The 12,721-nt window shown below is 45.3% G+C and overlaps 1 protein-coding gene across 1 annotated transcript; it reads right to left on the bottom strand.

Moving 5' to 3' along the window:
* Nucleotides 1-386: 386 nt before the first annotated feature.
* LOC104493916 (chloride intracellular channel protein 6-like) lies at nucleotides 387-9,675 on the bottom strand. The gene is made up of 7 exons (XM_010136680.1): nucleotides 9,652-9,675; nucleotides 6,186-6,197; nucleotides 5,100-5,209; nucleotides 4,530-4,655; nucleotides 3,373-3,479; nucleotides 2,198-2,379; nucleotides 387-809 (listed from the first exon to the last, which is right to left on the bottom strand). Exons 1-7 carry the CDS (start codon nucleotides 9,673-9,675, stop codon nucleotides 648-650), a joined length of 723 nt encoding a protein of 240 aa, XP_010134982.1. The 3' UTR covers nucleotides 387-647.
* Nucleotides 9,676-12,721: the final 3,046 nt, after the last annotated feature.

The following is a 12,721-nucleotide window of genomic DNA, read 5'->3' as shown; positions in this document are numbered from 1 at the left end:
CTCTTTATTTATTTTTAATACCAAAGAAAACTCTCATAATGTGAAAAGGAATTGATCTTCTTTGACCTGCCCCGCAGGTCTCTAGCACAGAGGAGAGGGCTTCGGGACTTCAGGAGTGCTCCCTCCTACAGGCTGGCTTCTCTGCTGGGTTAACCAGGATTCTGCATGGGCACAGCTGCTGGCTGGGGGCCCCGTGAGGCTTGCAGAGAAGCGAACAGAAACTCTCCTGGTAACTGAAGTTTGGCAACCATTACGAAACAAAGATCAGAGGCAGCAATAATGGCAGGTTAAATATGTTAGAAACGGGGCTATTTCTTCTCAAAATTCAGCAATTTAGCACAAGTCACTAGTCTGTAATGCTCCTATAATTGTGTGACCTAACTTCAGCAAATGCTGTCATATTGACGGATTGCCTTTAACCTGGAATGCGCAACAGACATTCATGTGTGCGGACACCTGCACAGACACACAAACAGAAACACACGTCATTTAAGAACAAGCAAATGATGCTACACAATCATTATAAAAGAGGATTGGCCAATAGCAGAACTTAAAATTACACTGCAGAACGTATGCTGGCTTTTTGTTTTTCTCCATCTCGGCTGATGCCCATCTCAGCAGCAAGAAAGAACGGAGACATCTTCTGTTTACTTCATTCTCTTTGCAACATCCAAATACGCATACTCAATTTCTTGATCAGCAGGACAAGTGTTTGTAAATTCATCTCTTGCATATGCATTGTTCAAGTATCTTGAAATCCCTGTCATTTCAGGTGGAAAATCAAAATTTCTATATTTTTTTGCAACAACCTTTTATTAAAAGAAAGAAGAAAAATATCATTACACACACGATCTGCAAAAAACCGCAAATGCACTCTTTATGCACATTTTTAATTTTCAGTGTGAAAGTCTGTTGTTATATGCAACGCAGGGGGAAAGGACAAGGAAAGACAAAAAAGAGAAGACATGGGATAAAGAAAGCTAGCTGACAAGCTAACTCACTGAAGAGGATTTCTTTGGTATAAATATTCTGCTAGAGCTATGCAGAGCTATTTGGACCAGTAGACCACACCTGGAACAGATACAGCTTAAAACAGCAAAGGAGCTAGCATAAACCAGAATTAACAGAATAATCTTACAGTAATAAACTGGCCCACACTTGGACACTTTCACTGAAACAGAAAGGAAAAACTCAAATTAAAATACTAAACTTCAAATGGCTAGAGAAAAAAACCCTGTTGGCCGATTCCTAATCTCTCCCTGTTGGTCAGCAAGGATGGTGTGACGTTCATCCTCCGTCGTCTTTCAGACATTCACCTGACGTGAGGTGATCCTCCCTATACTGGCTCTGATGACCCTTGCTACCTCTTGAGCTTCGCTGTGCCTGAACTTTGTGTGGTGTGGGAAAGGCTCATTCCCTTGCTGTTCTCTGGAACAGGTTCAACCAGGACGTGTCTGGGGACAGCTTTTACTTGTGAAGGTGTCAGAAAGCAATTCACTCTCACAAAATCGCAGTCAACAAGGAAACTTTCTGAAGTGACCTGGTTTGTTTGAACACCAATGGATTTCCAGCGTGGGCATTTATCTTCCAGAGCCTGGCTGGCTCCAGAGTGGGCCAGGCTGTGACAACACGCAGACATCTTGGCCACCAGGTGTGCCAGGTGAGTGCGGATGCTTCACAGACCTGCAAGAAGAGGCTGGGAGCCTTGGCTGGAAGGCAGTGGGTGGTGGCTACCCTGCCAGCGCTATTGGTACTAGTGGTGATACTCATCACAGCAAGAGTTTTGGATTAAAGGTGGGAGAGTCAGGTTTGAATCGCAGCTTTTGATGGCTTCTTAAACTGGCTTAGACAAAATAATTTAACCTTACTGGTCCATGACCATATGCACTTTGCATATGAAATGCAAATGAAAACACTTCTCTACAGCACTGACTATAGCACTTATTTCATACCTGCAAGAAGCTTAGTGAGTGCAGTCAAAGTCCAGATATGAAAATAGGTATTACACCTCCACAGCCATCAATCTGAAGATCTGCCTAGCTGTGCTGAAATGACATGGCCTTGTGCGTTAGCATCCAGTGTCCCTACACAGCTACTGTGTGGCCTCAGAGCAGATAAAAGATTCTTCAGCCTTTTAGAAAAGGACTGGGACTTTTGTGCCACCTTCTATTCGGGAAGCTAAAAAGCAAATGCAAACCTTGATTATATGGAGCTTTGGTAGGAGGTTGCAATCCGCTAAGGTGAGCTCATCTCCATCCAGGAATTTCCGGCTGGAAACAGTGATCTCCTCAGTGCTGTAGGCATCAATTTCATCTGGCAAGGGGCTATTTAAATAGTTGTCCAGCTTCCTCAGGGCTTTAAGCAAAGATTTTTCCAAATCTAGGTTAAGATAATAAAAAGGTCATTCAAGCCTGTACCAAGGTCTCTCTGACACCAAGCAGAAAGGCGACTCCTGCATCATGTCTCCTGGCTCCGATCCAGCTCACAGACACCCAGCCATGCCAACTCCTGCAATTCTCTTATCCTAAGCTTAAAACTTAATGCTGGGATAAGAGCTCTAAGTAGCTAAAGGGGGTTCTGAGAAAAAACAGACTGGGGCTGTGTTACCAGAAATGGCTCCACAAACACCTCTGCAGAACATGCTTTTGCAGTGACCTGACAGAGTGGCTCTGCCTTCACACCAACTCTTGCTTTGGGAGCTACAGGGCAAATGCCTGCCCACATGCAGGAGAGCAAAGCTGGGGGTGACAACACCAAGCCGCTGCGATGCTGCTTTGGGGTGTGCAGGAATCTGAACCGCGAGTCCTGTGCTTTCAGCTGAGCACAGAGCAGTTTGGTCAGGGCAGCAGGGGCTGGCAAAGGTTGGGTGGGGTTTTCGTGGGCTGGTGGTGCCTGTGTGCCAAGGTGGAGAGGGGAGAAGGGAAGAGCAAAGAGAACTCGGCTGAGAGCTGGCGGACAGAGGTGAGTTAACACATGGTGGTCGTGAGGGCCCTGCTCTAGAGAGATGTGCCATGGGGCTACAAGTCATTATTTACGGAAATGGAGTAGAAAGGTAAGGTCTCAGTTCAAGTGGGTTATGCTTTTAGCAAAGCTATGGGGGGAAGGTGCAGTGTTTCAGGCTATAAAGGTAAAGAAACAAGGAGGAGCTGGAGTTGGTGCTCCCGTGCTGACAGTGGTATCTGCATAAGCGAACTTCGGGAACCCTCAAATCAGGTGGTGAATAGGCACAAATTTCCACAGCCTTTAAGCTCTGGAAAATGACTGTTTAACCTAAGCTGTAAATGGGATATCTCCAGCGCAGCATGCTAGAATTGTACACCTCTAATATCTTGCAGTAACTACCAGGGCTGACAAAAGGACTGCAGCACGTACTTTCATTAGCATCTTTTCTTGGGTTCTTTATGAAAGCAGAGAATTTTGCAAACACATCATTTCCTGCAGAGTTAGACTCAGGGTGGTTTGGTGCGAGCTTGGGATACCTGAGGAGTTAAAAGAAACAAAAAGAAGTTATATGACTAGCCTTATTTTCATCTCCACTGATTATTTAATATACATTATTTACACTGCAGTGTCAAAATATATGGCCACACAGGACTCTCAAGGGGAACCATCCTGAACTAAAAACCACTTAGCAAGTGCGAATTTAAACCACAGTTGCACCATGTGGTTTAATGGTGGCACCATGCACCATTTCTTTTCCTGCGGGAGATGGGAAATGACTGAAGGTGAGGCTGTGTGGAGCATGGCACCTGCCAGGAGGAAGAGGGGAGGGAAAGGCCCTCTTCGCAATTGGTGCTGTTCCTCCCAGCCTCCTTGCTTGGTCTGTGCAACAGAAAGCTCAGAGCGGATGGTCCAGCAGCTACTGTTGCCAGGGGCACGTAGGAAGGGGAAAGTGGAGGGGAGCAGTCTAGTTTGCTTGTCTAGTTTGAGTCAGGTTCAGCTGCTTGAGAAGAGAGTGCTGCAGAGAGGGCTATTGTCCCAAGGGAGAGAGGGTGAGTGGCGGGGGACGTGATGCCGCTGATGGTAGGACAGCAGGGTTTGGGAGGAGGTGGGAAGAGCTGCCAGGGTGGGCAAGGGCAAGTCAGAAACTCAAACTCAGCCACTCAAAACGAGCCCCAACACATCTGCCATGTGAGCAGCTTTCATTGTCATTTTCTTCCAACTAGCTGTTCCCACTAGGCATTAGTATTTGTATAGTGTGAAGAGGAAAACCTCAAACTAACACAAGTGGAGGAAGAGGTCCGGTTCCTGCAGTGGCACACAGGTTTCACACATGCTTGCTGCAGCAGGGTGGATCTCAAGCCTTGGCAACGCCAGGCTTCAGCACTGTTTCACACCAGCTGAAGTCGCCCCTCCCTACGAGCTCCACTGCAGCAGCCAGACCAGCCTCCCCAGGCCTTCCACACACAATTACAACATCTGCATCTCACCAAGAGCCTGACCCACCGAAACTGAGGGGGTTTGGTCACTGACCCCCATCGAGGGCCAGGAGGGGCTAAAAGCAAGAGAAGTGGCCAGGAATACAGTACCGAGGTGGTGCTAGCTTTTCTTCCAAGAACTCCTCAATCTTATTGACGTCAGTTTTCACTTCACCGTCAAAGGTCATGAAGGGGGGGTTTGTTCCTGGAGCAAGGTTCTGCAGGTCAGCAGGTTTTCTGATGGAAGGAAAGAGATGGGCTTAATTACAACAGGAACCACATTTGCAATTTCTACGCTTAATCACAATGAACTGTTTCACCTTTAAAACAGAAGGCTGTTCTATGTCTGTCTTACAAAACGAAACTTAGCCAGCTGCCTCACACTGGTGGTGTGAGGTTTGCAAGCCTGCATCTGAACGTGCTCTGAAATTCTCTAAAAACCTCCAAAAACTTCTGCGTAACGTCGCAGAGACCTACTGCAGAACAGATTAAAATCTCAACTGCTTCAAGGAGTTAGTCCACTTTATACTAGTGAACCCTGAAGAGGAATCAGGCATACAGACTGTTAACGTAATGCCAAGCCACAGTGCACATTTGAGATCTATCAGAAAAGAGTCACCCTTTAAAATCACCATTTTGGAAAAGTTGTTCTGAAAAGGGTAACTCCAGTTACAATCTCACCTTTTCAAATCCACGGTTGTGACATTAAATATGACACCTTTTAGCCACAGAATCATAAAGAGACGCTGAGAGAACGGGCAATTTCCAATACTTTCCCCATCACTGCCAGCCTACAATTAAAAAAAAAAAAAAAAGGTATACATACACCTGTACTAGTATGTATTTTCATGCAAAGTTTCTTTATATCTTGCTCCAAACATGCCCATGGATATGATGAGGAATCCTGTAATCTTGGAGATGTAGTTTTTCATTAAAATGCATAATGAATATTGCCCTAAGTTAGAAAACAAAACTGAAGTCACAGCAGTCCTTCCAAAAGAAATAGTCTCCACCTCATTTGCCTATGGGAACATATATCTACTTAGTCACTGCAAGATTAAAACAAGTTAAATCAATTCATGATCACAGGAAAAAAATAGAGAAAGATTTACCAGCATAAATTGACAAGGAACATCTAAAGCACTTAAGGGAATAAACAGAATAATCAAATTATTAAGAATTTCCAAGTAAACAAGCGTGGGGGCCCCAGAGAAGGAGGGAAGTTTGGTTGTAGCCTTGTTCCAGCTGAACCCACCTGTCTCTGTGCTTTGCTGAACTGAGGACTAATGAAGCACAAGTGCCAGGTCCCCCTGACTAATCCCTTTTTGTTATACACCCAAGGCTCCCGCTTTTAACACTGAAGTGTGGCCATATCCAAACCACGTAACCTCTCCTTCTGTGTGCCCCTGTGACGATGGTCTTCCCTTTTTGGCTAAAGGAGACACCCAGTGTCAGCGTAAAGCAGAAGAGCTGCAACTCATCATACGTGTGATCACAGAAATGTTGCTCTTATGTGATTCTCCTAAAGCACAGTTTTAAAATTTAGATTAAATGTAAGGGCACAGAAGTAAAGAAACAAGTGTATCATTTACTTAGTTAATAGGTTAGTTCATTAAGGTTTGCAGACCATATAACCAAACACCACACATTAATGAAACCAGTTCTGCTTGCTCTTTCACCTTCCTCAATGCTATCAAACGAATCTCAAACGTAGCAAAAAGTTCTCCGTAAACAAGCATTGTCGTTGGACGGCTTTACAGCGCTCACCTTCACAAAGAGCTCTATGTCTGGAAACAAGCACCTGGCCTGGAGCGGGCAGGCTTCTGCCATGGAGCTCGAGGGATGAATGAGGAGGGATGCTCCTGCAGCTTAATAAACCATCTTACTCTCTCTATCAACCCGAAGGATTCTCCTCTGATAACTTCCTCCTGCTTTCTGCCTCTGGTGCTGCAACAACCGCTCGTTTTCTTGGTAGTGAAGAACAGAATAGCCTATTGCTTAAACACTGCCAGGGGACGAAAACTTTTAGAAACGCTCCAACAGCTGGACTGTTGTGTTAGAGAAGTCTTGTTTCGTAGGTGGCGAAAATTAAGGCTGGTTAAAAGCTACTATTGTATTTTTCCTCCTACTCAGAGCACTGCTTTCCAGTGCTGTACAATTTACAACAAGAAGATAGAAACCTACTGTGTATAACGTAAAAATGAGACTACAGATAAGGCGAGCACATGCTTAAAATAGAGCTAAATACATGGCACCACCATTTTGTTCCATCCTGTCTCTTACGGAGTTTTACCCACCGCCCAAGAAAAAAGGGGGGTGAAGGGTATTACTGTGACCCCTCAGTGCTAGCAATGGGCACACGCACACTCTGCCAGGCTGCACTGAGGGGAGAAGCAGCAGCATGGGGACATTGTTTTGGATGGGCTGCGTCTGGAGGAGGCTGGCAGATATGTCTGCCGGTGAACCATCTCCTGCCGGCGCCTTTCCAGCTGCCCCTCGCTCTCTGGCAGTGGAGGTGCTGCTGCAACCACTTCCCAGTCCACTGCTCTCACACCAGCTGTGCTGCCAAGAACCAGCTGTTCACCAAGATGGGCTCTCATGGAAAACCGCTGAGCAGGACACTGAGGGGAGAGCAGCCCAACCTGGTATCAGCCGGTGCTTTGGTGTCTTACACAGTTCTTTATACAGGAATCTCAACCATTAAGCTAAGCCAGTGAAGAACTAATCTTACAGCAACAGATTGCTACGGCCTGGGGAAAGAAAAAACAAGTGTCCAGAAAAAGTTCCTACAACTGATATGATATTTTCATTCAGCCTTTGATAGGAAAAAATAGTTATCTCAGCAGGGTTCATGTACTGTTTGAAGGACGTTCCAGAAAGCTCTGTGGTCAAGAAGAGCTACGTGATCAAGAATGACAGCAGTGTGAACTTCTTCTGATCAATTACTATCTTCTGCTGGCCATTAAATACCAAAATTTTGGCTCCCTCTAACTTTTACCACTGGACCTAAGGAAACACAGTTGTTCCTTCATTTTGTTGTCTATCACAGTGGTGACAGCACATTTCAGGGAGCTGGACACGGCAGCCCCAGCCTCATCTTCTGGGGAACCGGCCATAAGAAGAGTCAGAGATCCAGGCCAGGACAGACATGTTACCATGATAAGCAAACACAAAGCCGGCACCCATTCCCAGTTTGTCCTTAGCTGGAATGACATACAGGCAGCCAGCACGGTGAGGGACTGGCAGCCCTGAAGATGTTACAGAAACAACCTCTTGCCTTGTTTCTAAGTGCAAACTTCTTAATGTCCATATTCACTTGGGAGGAAAATTTACTGCAGCGCTACTGCTCTTCTATTTTGCAATAACAACAAATGGCAAATCTCAGCCTTTTACCTTCATGCCTCTCAGCTTGCTATACAAAAAATAAAAAAAAAAAACAATTGAACACCGAGGAACTGAATAAAACGGGGGATTAAGCATTGCTGATTACAGCAATGCTCTGCCAATGGTGTAACTGAGATGACTGTTTGTTTGGTACTTTTTGACTACTTCTATGGGCTAGTTCTGAACGTGTTAAACATGCCAATGAAGTCCAAAAGGCACCTAACCTTCAGGTACCACGCTGTCTCCCCTCCCAGGCTCCCTGCAAGGGCCATTAATAGAGCACTGCTATCTTAGCTGTGCTCTGTGCAGTGCAGATACCGTGGTCTCTAGCGAAGCGCTGTTGTGTCTGACCCACTTCGTTGTCTCTAGTTGTTATGGTAAGCACTTGGCTTTTACAGTAGAAAATAAATTCACAAAGACCGGGATGTTTCTCCATTTCTGATGTGGCCATGATCCTTCTCACAGGCTAAGGAGAAAAATCTTCTGAGCAGTTTTCTTGTGAAATCATTGGTGCACTTTCTTAATGGAAATGCATTCTAAAAGCCCTTGCTATCCAGGCTGTGTCGTACATCCCAACACCTACCAGGGTGCTGTGTCCTCTAAGCCTGCTGTGCCTGGGACTGAGAACAACAGGCAGACCTCTTCACAACTCTTCAGGAGTTACTCAGTCAAAAACCTCAGCTGTTGAGGTCCTATGGTAAAGGTCCTCCTATGGTAAAGGTCCTCCTGTGGTAAAGGTCCTCCTGTGGTAAAGGTCCTCCTATGGTAAAGGAGGGAGCAGCCGGTCAGGTAAGGACAACTGTGAAGCTGGTGAACCACATCGAGCTTTAGGAATATGAAAGCTGTTTAGTGCCCAGGGGCTTGAGCTCTGGGTGAGAGGTGAAGGAAGGACAAATCTCTAGACTTGCCACACCAGGGCTGGTGGTGGATACCTCCAAGTTTCATTCAATTCTGCAGAGCTGGAGGCAAATTACAGTAGCCCACACAACAGCATAAGCAGTGATTAAACCTTTGCCTACTGTAAGAGTGACTAGCAGTCTTAGGTGACTGCAAGACCTTGAACACCAAATCCGATTCAGACCTTGACAAGGTTTGGCCTGGCAGCTCAAAGACACTATAGTTTCCCATGACCTTTGCTCAAAGACCTGAAGGTGGGTATTTTGGACTGCCAGCTAAAATGCTTGCAGATATGTCAGCTTGCATTCTGGCCTGCAGGAGACAACTCTGTTCTCCTAATTCAGCTCATCTAATCTGGGGAGCTACAACTCCTACTGGACATAAAAGCCTTAGTGACACATACCAAAGGGGTTTGTTCAAGTTTCCAAACAGGGTGTCTGCCACCATGACACCGGCCACCCAAAAATCTCGAGCTGGGACTCTGAAATAGCTTTGCAGCTGTGTATCAAGCAACATGACAATAGCTGAAGCATGCCATCATCACACAGTCACGTACTTTCCAACAAAGCAAGGGTACCTGTCCACAGCGATGAGACTGCAGGTCGACATCTTGCCTTGCAGGGACATGATGCAGTGGTAAGATCTGCCCGTCCCCTGTTAATAACCCTGGAAAACAGCACAGCCAAGGGCATTGCAGCCTGGGAGCAGAATTCTCTCGTTTTTCTCCGCAGCACTGCTCAGGGATGTGTAACTTTGAGCTGTGCTTGGTACATGTACAGAGTTTAATTACACTTCCTCACTGTTGTGCTTAATAATGATGCAGGGTAAAATCTTAACTCCAGTAAAGTCAGACAAAGTCTCTTGCTGCTGATACAATGGAGGCTTGTGTTTCCAGACTAGTTTTAATAATCAGGCAATGCTGCTGTAATTATAGGTAATGCTGCAAGTTGGCCTCCACCTGCAATTGTTGTGACATTCTCTTAACAGCCAGATTTTGAGGGTGAAGTGGGCCAAATCCCCAAAACACCACGCTGGTTTTTATGCTTTTCCGTTGCTTAAATAGATGGCTAACCAGTGTCCTGAATAAGTGGCATTCACGTTTTAATTGTGATTGGTCAGGAGGTCAATATGCTTTTTCTAGTAATACTGGGATTTAATGAGTTCATTAATCAAGCAATTAAGACAGCCATTGCTGCAGAGAAGAAAAACGTCAGGCTGTGCATAGAAGCTTTCACTGAGAGCCTTCAGAGCCTTAGGCAGCAATTGTATATTGTGACAGTATAGACTTACAACAGCTCTCCATAATCATGTGCCGTTACTTAATGGGATTATTAGCTTACGCTCCCTGATTTCATTCATTTTTCACTGTTCCACATTCTCTTCAGTTCTTCTTTTTGTTGTTGTTCTGGGTCTCACTCAAAGCTGCTGGGAAAAGGAAAAGCTCTTCATGCACTTCTTTCCACTACTGCTTAAGCTCACAGGTAGAAGCGCCGGCCCTGCCCTAGGCTAGTTTCAGTAGGCAGCAAGACCTCACGCACAAGATATTAAAGAGGGTCCTAAAAGAACTATATTTAGTTTCCGGAGCTGCTGCTGCCACCTTGATTCAGCAAATCTGCTTTTCTGATGTGGAGTCACTTGCCCGCACATCCTCATCCATAGAAAGAAGATAATTATAGTGACTTTACCCAAGAGTCATACACCATATGTCATACTTAAGCCAGCAGTTTGGGCCCTGCCTGAGCTGGAGTTGATCTGCCCCTGAAGCTGTTGTAAGATTTTGTTTTGTAACTGTTTCTGTCCAAACATCTCGGGAACCAGGTTTTTGAAGGTTCTGCTACTGACCTCAGATGTCCTGTGCCTTCAAAACTGTGATGAATGGAATTGGTTTTTCCTGGACTTTTTGTTTCCTTTTGAAGGTTAAGCACAGAAGAAACAGTTCAGAAGGAGCAGAGAGATTTTCTTATTTGTTTTCATATAATTATACAATCCCTTTGAAGATACAATAAAAAAGGAGAACAAGGAACATGACTTCTTTTTTTCCCAAAAGCTCAACTCCAATTCCATTTTCTGTTTTCAACACAAGGGAGCTAAGTTACCTCCTCTCCCATATTTATGCTGGCTAAGAGGCAGATTTATCCAGTGTGAAGCAGAACTGCTGCCTACTGGGAGACAATGACCTGTCCAGCTGGGATCGGCATCGTGGATATGCCCCTGCCTGTTTTGTTGAGCTAGCCCGTCACAGGCTGAGCTAGGACTTTCCTCCAAGTTTCCTTATTTGATCCCCAGCTATCAGGCAGGTTTTGTGTGCTCTTCCTCCTCATACCACGCAAACAACTCCCCTCTCCTTTTCCACAACACATTTGATCTCCTTCAAAGAACAGGAGCCGCCGCAACTGGCTCAAAACTACTGCCTGAAAAACTACAAGGAGGCAGCAAGCTTGGGCCACCTGTGGGAAGCAACTTTAAGGCTGGCTGCGACTTTGAAGACCAACAGCTCTTTTGCTTTAATTCCACCTAGAGTCTCATTTGGTTTGCACGGACACGGATTAACTGAGCCCACTGCATTCCCAGCACCGACTCTTGCCCTGAACTAAGCTGTGCAGTGCCAGCCTGATGGCAGTAGCTGCTTACGAGGAGCTGCCACTGGCTCTGCACACGTAGCGGCAAAGCAAGGCAGGCCCCTGGGGTAGACAGCACTGCTGCCACTGCACCTCCGGGACCAGTCACTGAACTTCGCTGCACGACGGCCAAGCAGAAAGGGCCTCCAGTGCCCCCTCTCTTCTCCTCACCCCTGGAAGTAAACCTCACTGCCCTCTGGTTTACCATGAAGCGCCAATGACATTTTTTAAGAGCGCAGGCAGACAGAGAGGGAAGCGGTACGACTGCACTTGCATACTCTGACTAGCGCAGAGACCTCCTCCAACCTTGGCAATAGGTTCTGAGAAGCACATGGGTTTAACTGCAGCTACATGAGGAAACATCTATATTCTAGGCATAACCTTGTTCTGTTGGTGTGCTGTGACAGATAAATTGTTTTTAATTAAAAAAAAAAAAAGGCATCTGCTCTTTGAGTGGTTTACATGTTAAAGAGTGGTTTACATTCTTGATGCCTGCTACAGTATTCATGCAGATACCTAGATATCACCACACAGAATAAAACCCCCCAAACTGGCAATATTGCCTCCATTATTAATGCAATAAAAACAGAGTTACAAGTCACTTTGGTTCACAGAAGGGAACTATAATGCACTCAATACCATATGATATTCTGTGCTAGGCGCAGAAGCACCGCAGGCATGTCATTTGGGTCAGATCACATTCAAACCAAAACTTTCTGTGAGGAAGAGACAGATTATCTGGAATTTTTTCTATCTAAGCACTGTGTTCATTTTGTGGCCTAGGGCTAAGGCACGAACACCAAAAGCCAAATTTTAGAGAACTCTTTGGATGCCACCTACTGGGCTTGAAACGGAAATCTTGACTTCTGCTCTGGGAGCAATGAGCAGTGGCAGCCTCAGCTAGCACATCTCATCGTGAGAGGTTCTGCCTTGCAGCCACTTCCACAGCAAGATGCCTTGCTTTGTGCTAATGGCACCCTTCAGATGCTGAGATTGTACTTCCGGGCTAAGTTTTAAGAGAAAACATCTGTAATTTAAAATACATTTTAATGAACAAAGTAAAAATTCTGCCCCTTATTATTCCAATGCTTTTAAACAGTCGTGTAACTCTGCCCATCCGCTAATATCCAACATTTAAACCAGATGTTTCCAGCTGTTGTTTAATTTCTCAGCGAAATAGCAGAAATACTCATATTTAAAATGTGGTTTGTAGCTGAGATTCCTGCACATAAATTGTATTTTTGGTACTTGCCAGGGTAGATTCTTGCTGTGTCTGACATCTGCAACAGTGAAGTTCAATAAGCAAGTTGTATTAAACAGCAATTGGATGCTCCTTCAGGTAAAAAAAAACAATTTCACCTTCCCTTTCTCTCTTTTTTTAAGAGCAAAGTAAGCACCGTGATA

This window comes from Buceros rhinoceros, unplaced genomic scaffold (assembly GCF_000710305.1).
Source record: "Buceros rhinoceros silvestris isolate BGI_N320 unplaced genomic scaffold, ASM71030v1 scaffold7545, whole genome shotgun sequence".
In the NCBI taxonomy this organism is placed as follows: domain Eukaryota; kingdom Metazoa; phylum Chordata; class Aves; order Bucerotiformes; family Bucerotidae; genus Buceros; species Buceros rhinoceros.
Note: the sequence above shows the minus strand (reverse complement) of the source record. Positions and strands in the feature narration are given on the sequence as shown.

Coding starts and splice junctions, on each gene's coding strand:
- LOC104493916 (XM_010136680.1), bottom strand. CDS start 9,675: ATGTCACAACAATTGCAGGTGGAG. Junction 4,656..5,099: donor ACAACCGTGGATTTGAAAAG/GTGAGATTGTAA, acceptor TCCTTCCATCAG/AAAACCTGCTGACCTGCAGA. Junction 3,480..4,529: donor GAAAAGCTAGCACCACCTCG/GTACTGTATTCC, acceptor TTAACTCCTCAG/GTATCCCAAGCTCGCACCAA.